This window comes from Thamnophis sirtalis, unplaced genomic scaffold (assembly GCF_051295495.1).
Source record: "Thamnophis sirtalis isolate CommonGarterSnake01/CBP01778 unplaced genomic scaffold, rThaSir2_p1.2 scaffold_13, whole genome shotgun sequence".
In the NCBI taxonomy this organism is placed as follows: Eukaryota; Metazoa; Chordata; class Lepidosauria; order Squamata; family Natricidae; genus Thamnophis; species Thamnophis sirtalis.
This window is the reverse complement of record NW_028261393.1, coordinates 39479988-39499460: the sequence shown is the minus strand read 5'-3', so window position 1 is coordinate 39499460 and position 19473 is coordinate 39479988. Positions and strand designations below refer to the sequence as shown.

The window sequence follows — 19473 nt, the reverse complement described above, 5'->3', positions numbered from 1 at the left end:
TGAAGCCTCTGGAGCACGAAAAACTGGCCCTATGAGCAAACCGGAAGTTCAGGAATGGACTTCCGGTTTGTCTGTAAGGGCGTTTTTCATCCTCCGGAGCCTTCAGGGAAACCTCCTGAAGTAACTTCCATTCATTCATTCATTCATTCATTTACTTTATTTGTATGCCACCCTTTTCCCTGAGGGGACTCAGGGCGGCTCACAATTCAGGGGGAGGGAAGGACAAAATAAGTTACATACATGAAGACAATACATCATTAAAAAGTGCAACAGTCATACTATTCGGGGGGGGGGGGTTTGAAGTCTTTAGCCCCAGGCCTGTCGGGACAGCCAGGTTTTAAGGGCTACGCGGAAGGTCTGGAGGGTGGTGAGGGTACTTATCTCCACGGGGAGTTCGTTCCAGAGGGTCGGAGCAGCCACCGAGAAGGCTCTCCTCTGGGTAGTTGCCAGTCGACATTGACCGGCTGATGGAATTTGGAGGAGGCCTAATCTATGGGATCTTATTGGCCTAGTGGAGGTAATTGGCAGTAGGCGGTCTCTCAAGTACCCAGATCCAATACCATGAAGGGCTTTGTAGGTGACAACTAGCACCTTGAAGCGCACCTGGAGATCAACAGGCAGCCAGTGCAGCTCGCGGAGGATAGGTGTTACGTGGGTGAAACGAGGTGCACCCACGATCGCTCGCGCGGCTGCATTCTGGACCAGTTTGTCCAGAGGGGCGTTTTTTACTCATAGGGTCGTTTTTTGCCCTCCGGAGCCTTCAGAGAAGCCTCCTGAAGGCCCCTGAAGGCTCCAGAGGGCTAAAACCGGCCCTACGAGCAAACCAGGAGTAAGTTCCTGAACTTCCAGTTTGCCCATAGGGCTGGTTTTTCGCTCTCCGGAGGCTTCAAGGAAGCCTCCGGAGGGCGAAAAATGGCATCAAAAGAAGGCAGAAGTCAGCTGTGTGCCCTGACAAATAGCACTGCGTGCCACCTGTGGCACGTGCACCATAGGTTCACCATCACGGTCCTATACCACTTCAGTTTTCCAAACTCTTTTTTAAAACCTTCAGTGTTGGAGAACTTGCAACTTCTGGAGGCAAGCCCTTCCACTGGTTAATTGCTCTCACTGTCAGAAACGTTATCCTTAGCTCTAGGTTGCTTCTCTCTTTGATTACTTTTCTTCCATTGCTTCTTGTCCTGCCTTCAGGTGCTTTGGGGCAGCCCCTCAAATATTGGAACATTGCTATCATATCTTCCCTAGTCATTCCTTTCACTAGACTAGACATACCTAATTCTTGCAACTGTTTTTCATATGTTTTGGCTTCGAGCTCCCTAATCATTTTTGTTGCTCTTCTTTGCTATCTTTCTGGAGTCTCAACATCTTTTTTTATATTGCAGTGACCAAAACTGGATGCAAATCTATGGGAAAACAACCTTATAACTCACCCTTGATTAATTATGAGAAATGGAACTGGCAATTCTATATTTGTATTTCTATTTATTTACCTGTATAAGGTAACAAATATAAGTATAAACATGGATATAAACAAGGAAATGAGCACAGATACATGGGGACAGTAGGACAGGGATGATAGGCACATTGGTGCACTTATGCACACCCCCTTTATGGATCTCTTAGGAATGGGGTGAGGTCCATGGTAGACAGTTTGAGATTGAAGCTGTGGGGGTTTGAGGATGTAACAATGGAGTCAGGTAGAGCATTCCAGGCCTTGACCACTCTGTTGCTGAAGTCGTATTTTCTGCAATCGAGTTTGGAGCGGTTTACCTTGAGTTTGTATCTATTATATGCTTGTGTATTATTGAGGTTGAAGCTGAATAGTCATTGACAGGTAGGACATTGTAGCAGATACCGTATTTTCCAGAGTATAAGACGCAGCTTTTTCCCTCAAAAAAAGAGGCTGAAAATCTGGGTGTATTTTATACACTGAATACAGCATTTTTTGCCTCCCAAAATAGCAATAGCAATAGCAATAGCAGTAGACTTATATACCGCTTCATAGGCCTTCCAGGCCTCTCTAAGCGGTTTACAGAGAGTCAGCATATTGCCCCCAACAATCTGGGTCCTCATTTTACCCACCTCGGAAGGATGGAAGGCTGAGTCAACCCTGAGCCGGTGAGATTTGAACCGCTGACCTGCTGATCTAGCAGTAGCCTGCAGTGCTGCATTTAACCACTGCGCCACCTTGGCTCTTCATACTCCTTCACCAAAATGGCCATGCAGAGCCTTTAGGAGGCTTTCAGAGTGCTCCTGGGGGCTGGGGAGGGCAGAAATGAGCGAACAATGGGTGGTTTTTTTGCTCAATTTCCCCCCCCCAGCCCCCAGAATCATTCTATAAGCCTCCCAAAGGCTACAGATGCAATTTTTTTTTACAAAAACCGGGCCCGTTTTCGCGGGGAAAAAAGCAATTTTTGCTCATTTTTTTGGGGGGGGGCACCCCCTAGGAGCACTCTACAAGCCTCCTAAAGGCTATTGATGCCTTTTTTAAAAAACGGGCCAGTTTTCGCAAAAAATGGACCATTTTTGGGAGGTCTGCAGAGTGCAAAAACATTTTTAAAAGAATGTTCGTCTTCAAAACCTTGGTGCCTCTTATACTCCAATGCATCTTATACTCTGAAAAATACAGTAATTATGTGTACTATGCTTAGGTCAGACCATAAGCGGCGTAGTTCCAGGTTGTCCAAGCCCACAATTTCGAGCCTGGTGTTGTAAGGGATTCTATTGTGAGCAGAGGAGTGAAGGACTCTTTTCGTAAAGTCCCTCTGGACCCATTCAATTGTATTAATGTCTAATATACAGTGTGGATTCTAGGCAGATGAGATGTATTCAAGAATTGGTCTGGCAAAGATTTTGTATGCTGTCACATATGAGCAGAAATCATATGATTTATAATGACAGTTCTGGTTGCTTTGTTAAGCAAATCCTGTATGATCACAAAGCATGAGATCCCATGACCACAACTTAGAATTTCCTGCCAGTTTTCCCATTGACTTTGCCTGCTGGAAGCCAGCAATGAAGGTTGCAACTGGTAATCATATGACTGTGCAGTAACTATTGTAATTGCACACTGATTGCCAAGAGCCCAAGTCACAAACATGTGACTATAGGGACACTGCAACAGCTAGAACTTCAAGGACCACTCGTAACTCCCATTTGTTCAGTAATTTTGTAACTTCAGTTGCTGAACAGATGCTAGTTAAGTGAGGACTACCTGTACATGAAGACAGATGTTACAGAATAACAATAAAAATATAAGATACATGATACATCAACTTTCAGAGCAATTGTTTTGAGTACAGTTGGATGGAGACCTACCTTGAAAATTTCAAAGCCAATAACAAGATTATCTCCTGCCCCTTCTTTCCGGTGAATCCGTTGGTCCTTCTGTTGTAGCGAGATCAAGACTTTGTCTTCCACCTTCTTAACATCAAAAATATACTGGAGAAAGAGAAGTATAGGCAAAACTGCTATGAAAACAGACAAGCAAAGGGTAGGGAAGCAACTGTTACTAAGGCCTTGTGCAAGCTGATTGATATCTTAGATCTTTCCAGTGCTATACATGTGTCTGCATATAGCAACCTCAGACAGCAGTTAATGCAACTTTCCCCAACTAAGTACAAATGATCAATACCATAATCTCCCTGTCAACTTGTAAAGCGTTTCCATGACTACTATCAAGGCCACATAAAAAAGGGAGGATAGGGAGAATTCCATGCATACCTTTGGCCAGAGTCAAATCTCATATTCCTACAGCTGGTGTGTGAAATGTGCATGTTCATAGCCTGCCATAGCACCTTGTTGATGGATGTGATTTATGACACAGACGGAAGGGAGGGGATACAGGGGTAAAGTTCAAATGCAATTAAGCAGAATTCAGTTTTGGCTCCACAGAAGAATATGCCAAAATGTTGATCCTAATAAATGAATGGTTTTCTTTTGAACTTTGTCTCGAGGCTCGTATATTAAATTAGGTCATCCATTGGAAACTTCACAGCTTGAAGGCTCTTTGGATGTTGAAGTAGATACTTGGAAAATACTAAACCTCCTAAAGATTAATTCTGAGTTATGGGAACTCTTACCAGCCTTATTGATGGAACCTCTGAAGGTATCTGATTAGCCAACATTGTAAACTGAAATGCCAAAACATATAACTAGCCTAGCGCCAGGCTTGCTTTGAAGACAAATTTAGTGACATAAGGCAATGAATAGGAGGCAGATCAAAGTTCAACCTGTAGAATGAAACTCAAGGATTAGTTTTCCTTCTTCTTAAACCTTAAGGAGATGAAGTGATGCTGTTTATCTTGGGATAGCTGAGGGATAAAAACAGTATGTGCCTACTTTCAATTAAAGACAATTGGCTGTGACATCTGATCTTTGGGAGCTTTGATACCAAAACTTCTAATGGAACTTAATCACCAGAGGGTATAATTTCTCAAAATGTCACAATGCAGATCGCAGAAAATAAAACACTGAAATAGTTTTAGAAATGTGTACAGTATCTAGAGAGAGAATCGTTTTAAATGCTGCCTTCTGAGGTTTGGGGCGCACCATCACTGGAGGTTTTCAAGAGTAGATTGGTCAACCATTTATACAAGATAGTATAAGGACTCCTGCTCTGAGCAAGTGATTGGACTAGAACTGGGATGGCGAACTTATGGCACATGTGGCACAGGTGGCATGCAGAGCCCTCACTGCAGGCACGCAAGCTGTCGCCCAAATTCAGCTCCACTGCACATGTGTGCGCACGTCTCCCACTGGCCAACTGATTTTCAGGTCTCTGCCATGCATGTGTGAGGGGTGGGGGAGCGCGGGGGTGTGGCACACCCCCGTGGCCCGTTTTTGGTCCTAGGAGGCTGCAGAGAGGCCTACTAGGCCCAAAATAGGGCACGGGGGGGGGGTGTCATGGTTGCATGCGTGGGGAGGGATGCAGTGTGTCAGACACACATTGCATTATGGGTGCAGGCACGTGCATGGGAGGTGCCACATGCGTGTGTGGGCTTTTGGCACATAATGACAAAATGGTTAGCCATCACTGGACTAGAAGATCAACAGAGAAAAGGGGGGGGGAGAAAAGAAGGTGATACAATAGCAGTATTCCACTATTTGAAGGGCTGCCACAAACAAGAGGGGGTCAATTTAATACAATACAAAAGCAGCATTGGAAGGGACCTTGGAGGTCTTCTAGTCCAACCCCCTGCCTAGGCAGGAAACCCTATACCGTTTCAGACAAATGTCTATCCAACATCTTCTTAAACACTTCCAGTGTTGGGGCATTCACAACTTCTGGAGGCAAGTTGTTCCACTAATTAATTGTTCTAATTGTCAGGAAATTTCTCCTCAGTTCTAAGTTGCTTCTCTCCTTGATTAGTTTCCATCCATTGCTCCTTGTTCTACCTCAGGTGCCTTGGAGAATAGCTTGACTCCCTCTTCTTTGTGGCAGCCCCTGAGATATTGGAAGACTGCTATCATGTCTCCCCTGGTCCTTCTTTTCATTAAACTAGACATACCCAGTTCCTGCAACTGTTCTTCATATGTTTTAGCCTCCAGTCCCCTAATCATCTTTGTTGCTCTTTTATTTTCCAAGAGGGGGTCAACCTACTCTCCAAAGCACCTGAAGGTAAGACAAGAAACAATGGATGGAAACCGATCCAAGGAGAGAAGCAATCTGGAATTTAGGAGAAACTTCTTAACAGTGAGAACAATTAACCAGTGGAACGGTTTGCCTTCAGAAGTTGTGGGCTCTTCATCACTGGAGGTTTTTAGGAAGAGACTGGACAGCCACTTGTCTGAAATGGTATAGGGTCTCCTGCATAAAAGCAGTGGTCTGATGCAACCTGTGGAACATAATATGGACCAGTATTAAACATTTTAATGTCCCCATTCCCTCCTCTTCATCTGGGACTTGGGAGGCAGAAAATAGATGGGGGTGGGGCCAGTCAGAGGTGGTATTTATCCATTGTCTGAACTATTCAGAATTTCCGCTACTGGCTCTCCAGAACTGGTCAGAACCTGCTGAATACCCCCTCTGGTACATACATGCTCTGAATGCATTTTGCTTTTTTAAAAAAACCGAATAGCTGCATGGATCTAACTATTACATGTATAAGCGGTAGTTGCATTTGCAGTTTTCAATGAATTAACATGATGTAAATACCAGCAAAAGGAAACCCAAAGGTGGTTTTCCCCTGTTTTGTTTCTGTGTTAGGAAATGTCTCCTTTGTTCTAAGCTGCTTCTCTCCTTAGTTCTCAACCGTTGTTTCTTCCTCTTGCCTTTTGGTGCTTTAGAAAATAGTTTGACTCCTTTGTCTTTGTAGGATCCCCTCAAATATTGGAACAACAAATCTTTTTAGGTTTAGGTTTATGCCCACAGAAGACCCAAATTATGTATGCATCAAATGTAAATTATATGAAAACCTGAGGGTTTTGGAGAAAGGTGGCTTCGTTGTTTAAACTTCCTCCAGAGCGATTTAACATGGCATTTGGATTCTTTGTCCACTGTCCACGCAACATTTTCTTTTCCCAGGTCTTATGGATACTGAAGAGAGAGGTATTCACAATCCGACAAATGTCCACATCGGTGAAGTTTTTGCACCAGTCTTCAAATGTCATCCTGAACCATAGTGGATTAAAAAAAGACAAAAAGCACATTATTTAATGAATGGTGGGTGGGTGAAGGGAGAATGTTTCTTTTTCATATAAAAATAACACCTCTCCTCCAATGTATAGTCTACTTCTTAGATTTGATATCAGCTGAGGCTGGAAAAACAAACAAAATTGTTTTTCGCCCTTTTTCCATCAATCTTTTCCATTCTTTATTCTGAAGGCTTTGGAGCTTAAATACTTTGGAATGCCTGCAGATCGGGGGTTAAATTCAGCAGGTTCTGACAAGTTCTGGAGAACCAGTAGCGGAAATTTTGAGTAGTTCGGAGAACCGGCAAATGCCACCTCTGGCTGGCCCCAGAGTGGGGTGGGAATGGAGATTTTGTAGTATCTTTCCCCTGGAGTAGGGAGGGAATGAAGTTTTTGCAGTATCCTTTCCCTGGAATGGGGAGGGAATGGGGATTTTGCAGTATCCTTCTCCTGCCACACCCACCAAGTCACGCCCACCAAGCCACACCCACAGAACCAGTAGTAAAAAAATTGAATTACACCACTGCTGCAGATGGAGATATGAATTATTAAAGAATAAACAGAGATCCACCAGGTTTGCTGAATATTACTTCCCACAATAATTAGTGATCATATTTTAATAGTCACTGGTGCTATTTACTGTAATATTTGGTTTTATTTTAGGTAGCAGGTTTTAACCTTTACGCCTTTCTAGATGAAATATTGGTCATTGACTAAAGTTAAAGAATAGACCAACTTGGTTTTATGCATCTGACCAGAGTAATGTTCTACCGGTAGTCCTTGACCATGCTGGCAGTTCCACCCATCCAGTTCCGGTCAGGTGCAGAGGTGCAGAGACAAAGGATGACCTTGGCTTTCTAGAAAGAATTTTGTTATGGCTACATAGCATCTAACTCTGTACAATCTCCTCTCCCATTTTCCCACAATAGAAAATAGGCATAATAAAATAATAGAAAGTGTAGATCCAAGAGGAATATGGCTGTAGGCCTGACACTAGGATTATATGCCAGGTCATTTTATTTTTTCCTACATAACTAAATACTAAAACCCTACATGGCTCAAGGTCGAGCCATCTTTGAGGCTACCTATTCTCCACCAAATCTTCCCATCTGGTAAGATTTGGGAGAGATCTTGATGAAGATACTATCTCCAAAGGAGTCCCACAGCAGATTCGTCTCAAGAATGGCATCCTACTTTAATGAAACAGCTTCCACTTATATATTGAATTACCTCCTTCCAGATGTGTTCCTGGAACAAAATTAAAAGATGGATTTGGGGAGAGAATATTCAAGGGATGTTATGAGTGAGAATATAGTCAAGTTGGTTAGTATCATTATAAGACATGCTGTTGAGTGTTGAAATTTTGAATTTTCTGATTCTTTATTTCTTCCTACGTTTACTGCTCTGTGCAATTAGATGTTGAATAGCATAGAAGAGAATGAATGAATGAATGAATGAATGAATGAATGAATGAATGAATGAATGAATGATGGGAATTTGTACCAGGAAAAAATAGTTTCTTCTGTAGAGAAGACACCACCACTAAGGATTATTAGAAGCAAAACTAAACATGACATGGACATGGATTAACTGAGCTCACCAAAATTCTCCATTATTTTCAAGGATGAGGCCTAATCTTGTGCGCTCTGATTTGGTCACTTTCTTCCATTCATCGGATCTAAGAGAAAGAAAGGGGAAAAAGTTAAACACCCATTTTATCCATTTTTTAAAATACAAGAGCATCTAGTGTACATTAGTGGTGCGTTGTGGACAACCCAGCCTACTTTGACTCCTTCTCAAAGGTTTTTGAGAAAGATAACCTTCTAACTGGTATTCTTTTGTTTCCCTTAGCCAGAGGTGCTATTCCAAAACTTTGGAGCAATTTCTCAATTATTTTTCCTCCTTTGAAAGCAAGTTTTAAAAAAATTCATTCTCAAGGTGATGGACTTACATTTCCTCTTAGATGGACTTAAGTTTTTGCTTAGTCTCTTGGGCTCTAAAAGTGAAAGTAATGCATTTGCTGAAATTTCTGCAGTTTGAGCCCAGTCTCTCCAATAAACTTTCTAAAAGGAATCTAGGGAAAAACTTGGTTTTTTTTTTCCCCCAGTGGGCTATCAAAAGCCTGACCCTGAAGGAGAGCTGACAGGAAAAAAATAAATTTTAAAACTTGGATAAACTTGGCTAAGTTGATGAAAAAAATGTATATCTGCAGTTTGAACTGGCACAAATCCTTCTATCTTCTCATAAAATGTAATCTTCAGCTTTTCTTTGTATCTAATGTTCAAAGATAGTTGAGATGAGTTTAAATTAAATTACGGTAATTGTGGGGTCAAATTCTCCATTGCTTAACAGCAACTCAAGTACTCGTCTCCAGACCTGGGTACGGCATTTTAAGAAAATTTAGAAAAACTGAACTTCAGAATTTTTATTAAGATGCCATACCCAAGTCTCGACCCAGCTACTTCAGTTGGTGTTAAGCAGTGGAGAATTTGACGGAACAATTAATTTAAACTACTTCTGTTGAGAGTTTCTGAAATTGCATTTTGTTTAGCAGTCGTATCATGCAACTGGCTCATATTCAGTTTGGAGTCTACTTACACTTTCCAGATTTTTTCCACCTCTCATCCTCTACATTACCATATTTTTGTTTCCCAAGTGGAGAATTTTCAGATATTGAATTTCATTCTACTTTTTCCAGACTTCTTCTCTAACCAATTAAGACCATTTTGACTTTCCCCCATTTTCTACCGGTAAGTATTCTTTCATTCTTTCGTCATAGCCATTAAAGAAAATTAATAGACTTGTATTCCCCCCCTTTTTTTTATATCTTAAACTGGCAGGTTTTTTATTTTGTTTCCACATCTAAATATTTCCATTCATGTTGGCAAGTAACTTTACAAGGCCCTTGTAATTCATTCAAAGCTAGAAACTAATAACATAGTTGGAAGGGACCTTGGAGTTTCTAGCCCAACACCCTTCCCAAGCAGGAAACCCTATACCATTCTGGACAAATGGCTGTCCTATCTCTTCTTAAAAACCTCCAATGTTGGAGCATCCACAAGTCATGTGGCAAGTCATTCCACTGTTTGATTGTTCTAACTGCCAGGAAATTTCTCCTCAGTTCTAGGTTGGTTCTCTCCTTGATTAGTTTCCATCCATTGTTTATTGTCCTGCCTTTAGTTGCTTTGGAAAACAAGTTGACCCCCTCTTCTTTGGGGCAGCCCCTGAGATATTGGAACACTTATCATATCACTTCCTAGTCCTTCTTTTCACTAGACCAGAGTCCCAATTCCTGCAATTGTTCTTCATATGTTTTAGCCTCTAGGCCTCTTCTCATCTTGTACTTCTCTGTGCTCTTTCTATAAAGTTTCAATATCTTTTTTACACCGTGGCGACTAAAATTGGATGCTGTATTCCAAGTCTGGTCTTACCAAGGCATTAGAAAGTGGTGTTAACACGTCTTGTGATCTTGGTTCTAATGCTTCTTCTCATCCTTAAAGTATGGCTTACTTACTCATCACTCCATGCTCCATTCCACTCCTTGTTTCCCCAAGGATTCCTCAATCGGATCATAAAGAGTTTCTTAGACTTTCCACTGCACAGATCCTTCTTTCCAACAGACATTTTCAGGATAGACGTCACTGAATAGGCATGTCCTTTGACTAAACCCATGTCCGTCTCTACTTCAAAATCACTGTAGGATGCAGGCTAGGTATAAGATGAACACAAATTAATGCAAACTTTCATTGTGGTTATTAGTTTCTCCCATCAATAGCAACCGCTTCTAAATATTGCTCCATCTAACTGTATATTATCGTTTACTATTGGGCTAAATGGGATACTACTGTTCTCACCTACCTCTTAAGATATAATAAGAACGTCCAGAACTTGCTAATGACATATGTCAGTCAAACTTGAGAAGCTCTGTTCAGGCATACACTCAAGATGTGTTTCAGCAGTAGAAACACAAACACTCCTAGATGTACCATCTCCACTGTGTTCTTCTGAGTAAGTCATGAATGCATGTTGATGTACGATTAGAATGAAAACTCAAATGTGTAGCATTGCTATTTTGGTATATAGTATCACAGTTGTCTTATGCGAATTCCTTCTGTTATCTTAATATTTTATTTGGGGATTTTTAAATTTTTTTTATTAAATTCTCTCCAAAGAAGTGGGTGTGTTCTTCAAGTATGAAATGAACTATGCCTCATGAATATTATGTCAAAGTTTGTTGCATAAATTCAAATCCAGAAAGAACACACAGATAATTGGTTCAGCTGGATTCATTAACTTCTTTATATATATATATATATATATATATATATATATATATATATATATATATATATATATATATATATATATATATATATATATATATATATATATATATATATATATATATATATATATATATATATATATATATATAAGAATAGATGAATAAATGTACAATACCAACAGGTGGTTCTTCCAAGTAAACACAAGGCAGGAGAGTTACAGGCAAACACAAGCAGTTAGTTTCATTTCAGCAGACAAGCCCGAACAGACTGCTAGTTTACATCTCAGAGCAGCAGACTGCTTAAGTTCCTGTTTCAATTCTTTGCACAGACTCAGATCTGTTTAAGCTCCCATTGGCTGACTTAGTTGCTATGCCTATTCATTGGCTGACCTTGTTCCCATGTCTCTCCCAGTCATGAATATTCTAACATATTCTGCAGCAGAGATAATGAATAATCTCCCTACTGAAACAAGTAGGACACACTTAATCGAATCCCCGGTAAGTTTGTAATATGTAATTCACAGAATATCCTGTACCAGAAAGAGACTAGGGAATCTTCTAGGGTTATAGAGGTGTGAAGTTGACAACATGGATTTCTTTTAGAGTAAAAATGGCACGATCCACCAATAGGAAGGTTTCTTACTGGAGAGGTTTATTCAGAGTAGGGTATGCCTGGAAAAAAATACCAAAGAAACATTTCTTGTAGAACCCTACAATACTGTAGAGTAAATTGCATGTCAAAAGAAAGAAGAATTTTCTTATGATGGGGAAAGGGGATGGTCACACGGATAAATGAATATGAAGAATATTAAATTAAATAATTACAAGGAAATCAAGTTCTACTGTATTTGAAACCTGTGGCAGAGTTCTGTTTGAAAATTAATTAGTGCAGAGTAAGAACCATATTATTCCACTCATGAGGTTAAGGAGGTCATGGAAAACTGTTGTTGTCAAGCCAGCCTCCCTCAGCAACCAAGAAAGAAACCACTTAACTACATTTTGCAGAATTAAGAGTACTTTTACTGGTTGTGAAAAGATAACAGCTAAGCAAAGCAAGATCTGAGGCAAAAGCCTGCGAAATCATAGTTATCTGTTCTGACCCCCACCTTGTTCGTTCAGAAACGACAGCCAGACAGAACTTCAAAGGAAATATTTTTATCAGTCCCGGCTTTTGCTGGCTGTGAGCCCAAAATAAACATAGATAAATTCTCTGGCAAAAAGTTAAACAGCAAATGCAAAAACAAACTCTTACAGCAAACCAGGTTTATATAAAGCAAATCACTTATCCAAGTGCTTCTTCTCGATGATTGCAAACAAACAGAGACTTGACTAGGCCAGGCACGGAACAGAATGGAACGAACGAACGTTGACTTCTGCAACTAGGGCGTGGCACCATCAGTCTTTTATCTGCAGGAGGAGATCCTTAACGAGCCACAGCTGCTTGTTATCTACTCCTGTGAGCATCCTGAAACCACTCACAGGAGCTTTCTGTGTCAGAGTCTGATAGCAGCTCCAAAGGCTCCTACTGAGCCACAACAGATATCAGTATGTGACCCAACACCCTCCCCCTGGTGACCCCATCCCTAGTCCAATCTGCAAATCCCTCAGGTGTCATGTGAGTTCCATCTTCAAAAAACATCATCAGGTTGGTATGCAGGACAGTTGACCTTGGCGGCTCCCATCACTATCTCTAGCATGCGCAGTAGATGGTGAGAACAAAACTCCCTTTACACAATCTCTCCTGTAATTTAAATTTCCCTTCCCAAATACCAGGCCTCCCCCTTCCCATTTCAATGGCAGCTGAAAGCAAGTAGCGAAACAAAGGCTGACAGTTGGGTTCTGAAGTTTAGAGTTTGTCTTTTTTGTCTCACAGATAAACTTTTGAGTGAAGATCCAGTGCCTATTGATTTCAGCCAGATGTCTAATTTAGGTGTACCAGTTTTAGGCATTGAACATTTGTACATTTGCTCTTGGGTGCTACCCTGTTTCCCTGAAAATAAGACCTCCCTGATAATAAACCCTCCCCGAAAATATTGCAACGCAGCAGCAGCCATGAGGTGACCACGCTCGCCTCCTCCTGCACACATCAAAAATAATGAGACCTTCCCAAAAATAAAGCCAAGGACTTATTTCAGGGGTCAAAAGAAAATAAGAGCCTGTCTTATTTTTGGGGAAACGCAGTACATAGCGTGGCTGAATTGCAGCCAATAATCAATGTTTCAAGATTGGGATAAGAATTGGTTGATAGAGCTTCTTGGAGAATTTAGTTGGCTATCTAGAAGGCTTTTGTGCTGGTTTTCTGTTTTGTTATAATATCGCTCTTCAAGATTTTACAAGATCACCATTAAGTCCTTATTTATCCACAACCAGTGAGTGTATATAGAGAGACGTGTGTGTGTGCGCGCGCGCGCATGTGTGAAGTTGATTATGCACATGGGAGGTAAACAAGGACATAAATGGAATGCATGACAAAACATGCTTGGACATGTCTCATTTTAATTATTTCTAAAATCCAATCCAGGAATTACTCATATTTTGTCCCATTCCAAAGGGGTGGACATTTCTACAAAGGTCAATAGCATTTCAGGAGACACAATGGCTGCGTTGATGGTTTCCAAATATCTTTTCACCCCAGATCCTTCCCACAAGGATTTGTTTCCAGAAAAAAAAAATCTAATATGGCTACAACCCATCCATTGCAGGAGATCTGGAGACATTCTGTGATGCATTCTCAACTTATCACAATATCACTCTAGCTTCCCTGTTGTCCCTTCCAAAAGTAAAAGTTCTTCTCACACAAGCATGCTAGTCGTTCCCGGCTCTAGGGGGCAGAGCTCATCTCCATTTCAAAGTTGAAGAGCCAGTGCTTTCCAAAGATGTCTCCCTGGTCATATGGCGGTCATGACTCAACGCCAAAGGTGCATGGAATGCTGTTACCTTCCCACCAAAGATGGTTCCTATTTTTCTACTTGCATTTTTTACGTTCTTTCAAACTGCTAGGTTGGCAAAAGCTGGGGCAAGTAACGAGAGCTCACTCGGTTACATGCTGCAGGGATTTGAACTGCAAAACTCCTGACCTTTCTGATCGACAAGCTCAGCATCTTAGCCACTGAGCCACCGCGTCCCTTCCAAGTTTATATTCCCATAAAAACTTTTGCAGAGAAGATGGTGGAAAAGGACAGACTGGCTCTTGAAACCCTTTTTCAGTTAATTTTGTGGCACTGGAGAAGGCAATTTGGATTGAGGTGATTTGGGGGAAATTAAGTCATTTACAACTAGCAGTTTTGAGTCCACTCAACTTGTGCACAGACAAATTAGATAAAGGATTTGTCTGAAGAAACTCCCTAGTAATTTTCCAAGGATGGGCTTCCCTTTTATTTTGATTGTAATACTGTTTGAAAAAGCTCAGTTGGAGAAGTCGCCACTGGAGAATGACTATATAAAGAAAGATGGAACATTTGGGCAAAGCCCTTAGACACTTTGTCCCTAAAAGGTGCAAGATCTCCACACTCTACCCATGAGATTTTCACAGACATTCTCTTCTCTTTTTTTCTTGGACATAATTGTCCAAGCCAAAATATCTCATCCAATTGAATAACAATTGGTAATAAATGTCTATGGAGATTCTCAATTGTCCAGGTCGTGTCCCAAAGATGCTTTTTCAAGAGGCAACTGGACTTTCTGATTTTTCTTTGGAGATAGAATAAAATAACAGAGTTGTAAGGGACCTTGGAGGTCTTCTAGTCCAATCCCCTGCTTAAGCAGAAAACCCTACACCACTTCAGACAAAAAACGTCCAGTGTTGGAGCATTCACAACTTTTGATTCACAGTAACATGTTACTGTAGCATTGGAGGTCTACAGCTTGGTGGATTTCTGGATGCTATCATAGAGACCTATTTGATAACTGGGTTTATTATTTGTTTACCTCACTTGGGACTTCTATCCTTCTGGCAAATCCAGAGATTAATTGGCAGAATGAACAGGCTGTCATCTTGCCTCTTTTCTTGAGTTTGTGGAGAGGGTAAGGAAGATCACCATGATGGAGATATACAGGCCAAAAGGATTGAAACTTGTTTAAGTCCAGAGAAATAGATAACATTTGGAAGTGGCTCAGGCAGACACCTTCCTGGTTCGCTTGAGTATAAGAAGGGGGAGAAGATATAGCACAACCAGACTTGCAAAATTCTGTATTAGAGCCAATCTCAATAAAGAGACTTTAGCCTTCCTAGGGAATTGATTGCCTAGTCTGATCTACCTTATGGGAAATGACAGTTTGATAAAGAGTTAAACACAGACCAAAGGGCACATCACAGCTTGTTCTCGGTGCACTTACCATGATGTAGCAGCTGATCAATCCTCCCCTTTTATGAACTTTCAGCAATTCTCTAAAGAGTTTCACCTGCTCGATGATACTGTGGTCATATTTACCATCAATCAAGTTGATGGATTCTGCTACAGCCCCTGTGAAATCGACAATCGCCTCAGCTGTGCTGCCCCCATCCAAGGCTTCATAACAACCTGCCATCCTAGAGAAGACATGATGCAGAGTTTCAGACACAAAAATTTACTACCTGTTCTATGGGCATGGCTTGGTGGGCGTGGTGTGGCTTGGTGGGCATGGCAGGGGAAGGATACTGAAAAATCCCCATTCCCTCCTGATCAACTGGGACTCAGGAGGCAGAGAGTAGATGGGGGCGTGGCCAACCAGGGGTGGTTTTTACCAGTTCTCTGAACTATTCAAAATTTCCACTACTTGTTGTCTAGATCTGGTCAGAACCTGACAAATACCACCTCTGAACTACACTTGACCTTCTTGAACTCTCCAGGGGTTCTCACACAACAGATGAGACAATAGTGTGTGGAGCTTCAAATGAATTTTGGAAAAGCTCAGGATTACCTTCACTGCCACCTTCTCTTAACTGAAAAACTGTTCTTCCAAATGTACATCTCTATATCTACATAGTTATGGAAGTAACGATGTAATGAACTGCCATGAAAATATAATAGTATAGCTATTTGTTTGCTTTGCCAGCAGTATTGACCCTCTTTTAATCCAATTCTCTTCTAAAACCCTATGTTCTTTATACTGAAATGGATCTGAAATGGGGAAGTAGTAGTATTGTTAAAATATACAGGACTGGGAGAGACATGGGAACAAGGTCAGCCAATTAATAGGCATAGCAACTAAGTCAGCCAATGGGAGCTTAAGCAAATCAGAGTCTGTGCAGAGAGTTGAAACAGAAACTTAACAAAAAAGCAGTCTGCTGCTCTGAGAAGTAAACCTATTCTTATATATATATAAAGAAGTTAATGAATCCTGCTGCATCAGTTATGTATGTGTGCTTTGTGGATTTGAATTTATGCAACAAACTCTGACAAGTATGAACCTACTTCAAGGTCTTTGTAGAAGAGACCAATGACTACAAATATCCCCATACTAAGAAATCTTATTTGCATGGGTGATAAAACTGCACTTATACCTCATTAATCACCACATACTTTGCATAAGCTTTCTCCAGAAGTGCACTCCAGAATTCATTGGACTCTTTAGAAGAGCAGTAGATCAACTTATTGTCTATGGTTGGCAACCGATCATCTATAACCACATCAATCCATTCTCCAAAACACCAGAAATGGAAGTGAAAGATTCCAGCGTATTTCTCCGGTCTCTTTTGATCCCAGTCCTGTTCCTTAATCGTTGGGATGACCTAAAGTATGCAAAGAAACTGAAAATATGCTGCAAACATAGGACAGAAAACATTCATTGGTGAACCAGATCAATTGGCTTATTGCTGGAGTAAAATCTATACACATAAATGGAAATCGCAACAGTCTCTTAATGAAAGAAGAAAAACATCCCTCTCAAATAAACCTACATTGAAGTTATCCATTAAAGGTACATGTAAAGATTCCCCTTGCACTTATGTGCTAGCCGTTCCTGACTCTAGGGGGCAGTGCTCATCTCTGTTTCAAAGCCAAGGAGCCAGCATTGTCCAAAGACGTCTCCATGGTCATATGGCCAGCATGACTAAATGCTGAAGGTGCAAGGAACGCTGTTACCTTCCCACCAAAGGTGGTTCCTATTTTTCTACTTGTATTTTTACATGCTTTCGAACTGCTAGGTTGACAAAAGCTGGAACAAGTAACTGGAGCTCACTCTGTTACACAGCACTAGGGATTTGAACCGCCAAACTGCTGACCTTTCTGATCGACAAGCTCAGTGTCTTAGCCACTGAGCCACCACGTCCCATTAAAGGTACAGATGGGTAATTTCTCCATATTCGTCCCTGGAATAACTACAAAATGTTCCAGGTTTTTCTGGAAAAGAAAATCATAAAGATTGGAGTCTCCTGAATCAATTGACAAAATTTACAGGGACAGAATTTCCCCATCACAAACTGCTTTTAACTTACTCTACCCCTAACTTATACAGCTGTGTGTCCCACAGCAGGCTGGCTTGGGAATTCTACCTGTCCACGCATCTCAAAGTCACCAAGGCTGTGATCAGTGGTGGGATTCAATTTTTTTTCTTCCGGTTCTGTGGGCGTGGCTTGGTGGGCATGGCAGGGGAAGGATAGTGTAAAATCCTTATTCCCTCCCTACTCCAGGGGAAGGATACTGCAAAATCTCCATTCCCTCCCGATCAGCTGGGACTCGGGAGGCAGAGAATGGATGAGGTGAGGCCAGCCAGAGGTGGTATTTACTGGTTCTCTGAACTACTCAAAGTTCTCCAGAACTGGTCAGAACCTGCTGAATTCCACCTCTGGTTGAGATATACAACTCTAGAGTAAAACAGAAACTTCCCTTTTCTTAAACCGACAACAACAACAAGTATCATTATGGTGTGAGGAGGACGCAACCTGTTTTGATGTGACGGTTCTGGGGTGTGTCTGAGGCACCTAGATGATATGACTTTGGAAAACACGTTTAAATTTTAACCAAAGAATGCAAGCTTCATGCCTCTGGAGGATTACCTTCTGCCACAGTTTCTTCCGAAGAGCGAGGCAAGAACAAGCAGCCACAAACCAACAGTTTCCCAGCCTTCCTTGACGTAAATCGTGGGAACTGATTCCGTGGACGGTCAAATGAGGATCTTCACAGAACTCCTGTGAGAATAAAGCATAGAAACAAAATGGTCTGGTTGAAATCTCCTAGATCTGTGATGGTAAGCCGATGTCACACATGCCACAGGGGGCACGCAAAGCCCTCTCTGCGGGCACACAAGCCATTGCCCCAGCCCAACTCCACTGTGCATGTGCCTATGCCTCCCGGCGGCCAGCTAATTTTCAGCTGTCTGCTGTGCATGCATGGGCGTGGGGTGCATGCAGGAGATGTATGCGCATGCACAAGGGTGTGGGGAGGGACGCATGCATGCACAGGGTGGGGGAGGCATGTGTGCATGCATGGGAGCAGGGGGAGCAGGGTGGTACTACATGTCCCCTGTGGCCCATTTTTGGTTCCAGAAGGCTGCAGGAAGGCGTACTAGGCCCAAAACGGGGCACGGGTGGGTGGGTGCAGTGGCCCGTTTTTGCTCCCAGGAGGCTCAGGGAGGCCTACTAGACTCAAAACAGGGCACGGGGGTGTCACATGCCCATGCATGGGGGGCAGGGGGAGCATGGGGGGATTGCATGCACATGTGCAGGGGTGCAGGGCACAGGGGTGTTTATGCACATTGCATTATGGGTGTCGATGCGAGAGTGTGCGCTTTTGGCATGCAACAACAAAAAGGTTAGCCATTACTAGATTAATAACTAGTAGGCTCCTTCATTTGCCTGAGAGGGACGCTTACAAGTTATTAACTTCTTTTTGGGTGAAGTTTTAAGAGAAAGAAATCGGGTATCCAGAGTGATTCAGAATAAATGTCAGGTGCAGGAGAGCAGGAGTCAGGGTAGTTCAAATGAATAGAGGTTTAATGCATCCCAACACTCTCTACAACAATCTGAACTACTAAGATTCAAAGCAAATTGGTGACAGATAAGAGTCAATGGAATGTTAAGGGGTGCTTAGATCTGCTGTGGGTGCAAAGGGATTCAAGACTAATGACTTGCTTGACCCCCTCCCTTGGTCTCAGCCTGATCGTCTCCTACAATAATGGAGTTAACAGTCCATTATTTTAACCCAACAGGATAAAGTAAAGAACCATAAAGCAGGATCTCCCAGTAGGAGTAGGAAGGTGCAGCTGACTAGAGCAATAATAATAATAATAATAATAATAATAATAATAATAATAATAATAATAATAATAATAATAATAATAATAATAATAATAATAATTGGAAACAAACCAGTTAATGTACAGCGCAGCTGTAATAGTCACTAATGAACTAGGCATTAAAATTAAAGTACCTAGTCACACAACAGAAAAAGCATCAAAGCCAAAGTGGAAAATCCGTTTAGAACAAAAAATCAAAAAATTAAGGGCAGATGCTAGTAACTTAAAGAACATGCATGAGCAATGGCTTAAAAACAACAAAATCATAGATCGGCTAATCAGGAGATATAGATTGGATACAAGAAACATCAATGAAGCTGTAGAGATTGTAAAACAGCAGATAA

The 19473-nt window shown here is 41.6% G+C and overlaps 1 protein-coding gene across 3 annotated transcripts in view; it reads right to left on the bottom strand.

Moving 5' to 3' along the window:
- CAPN6 (calpain 6) overlaps positions 1-19473 on the bottom strand; it is a 113981-nt gene that overhangs the window by 48753 nt on the left and 45755 nt on the right. For all 3 annotated transcript variants that reach the window (XM_087727666.1, XM_087727668.1, XM_087727667.1), the window contains exons 3-9: positions 17892-18023; positions 16417-16625; positions 15251-15443; positions 10145-10338; positions 8231-8308; positions 6415-6610; positions 3316-3438 (exon numbers count right to left, since the gene is read on the bottom strand). In XM_087727666.1, coding sequence (XP_087583792.1) covers positions 3316-3438; positions 6415-6610; positions 8231-8308; positions 10145-10338; positions 15251-15443; positions 16417-16625; positions 17892-18023 — 1125 coding nt within the window. The remainder of the gene's footprint in view (positions 1-3315; positions 3439-6414; positions 6611-8230; positions 8309-10144; positions 10339-15250; positions 15444-16416; positions 16626-17891; positions 18024-19473) is intronic.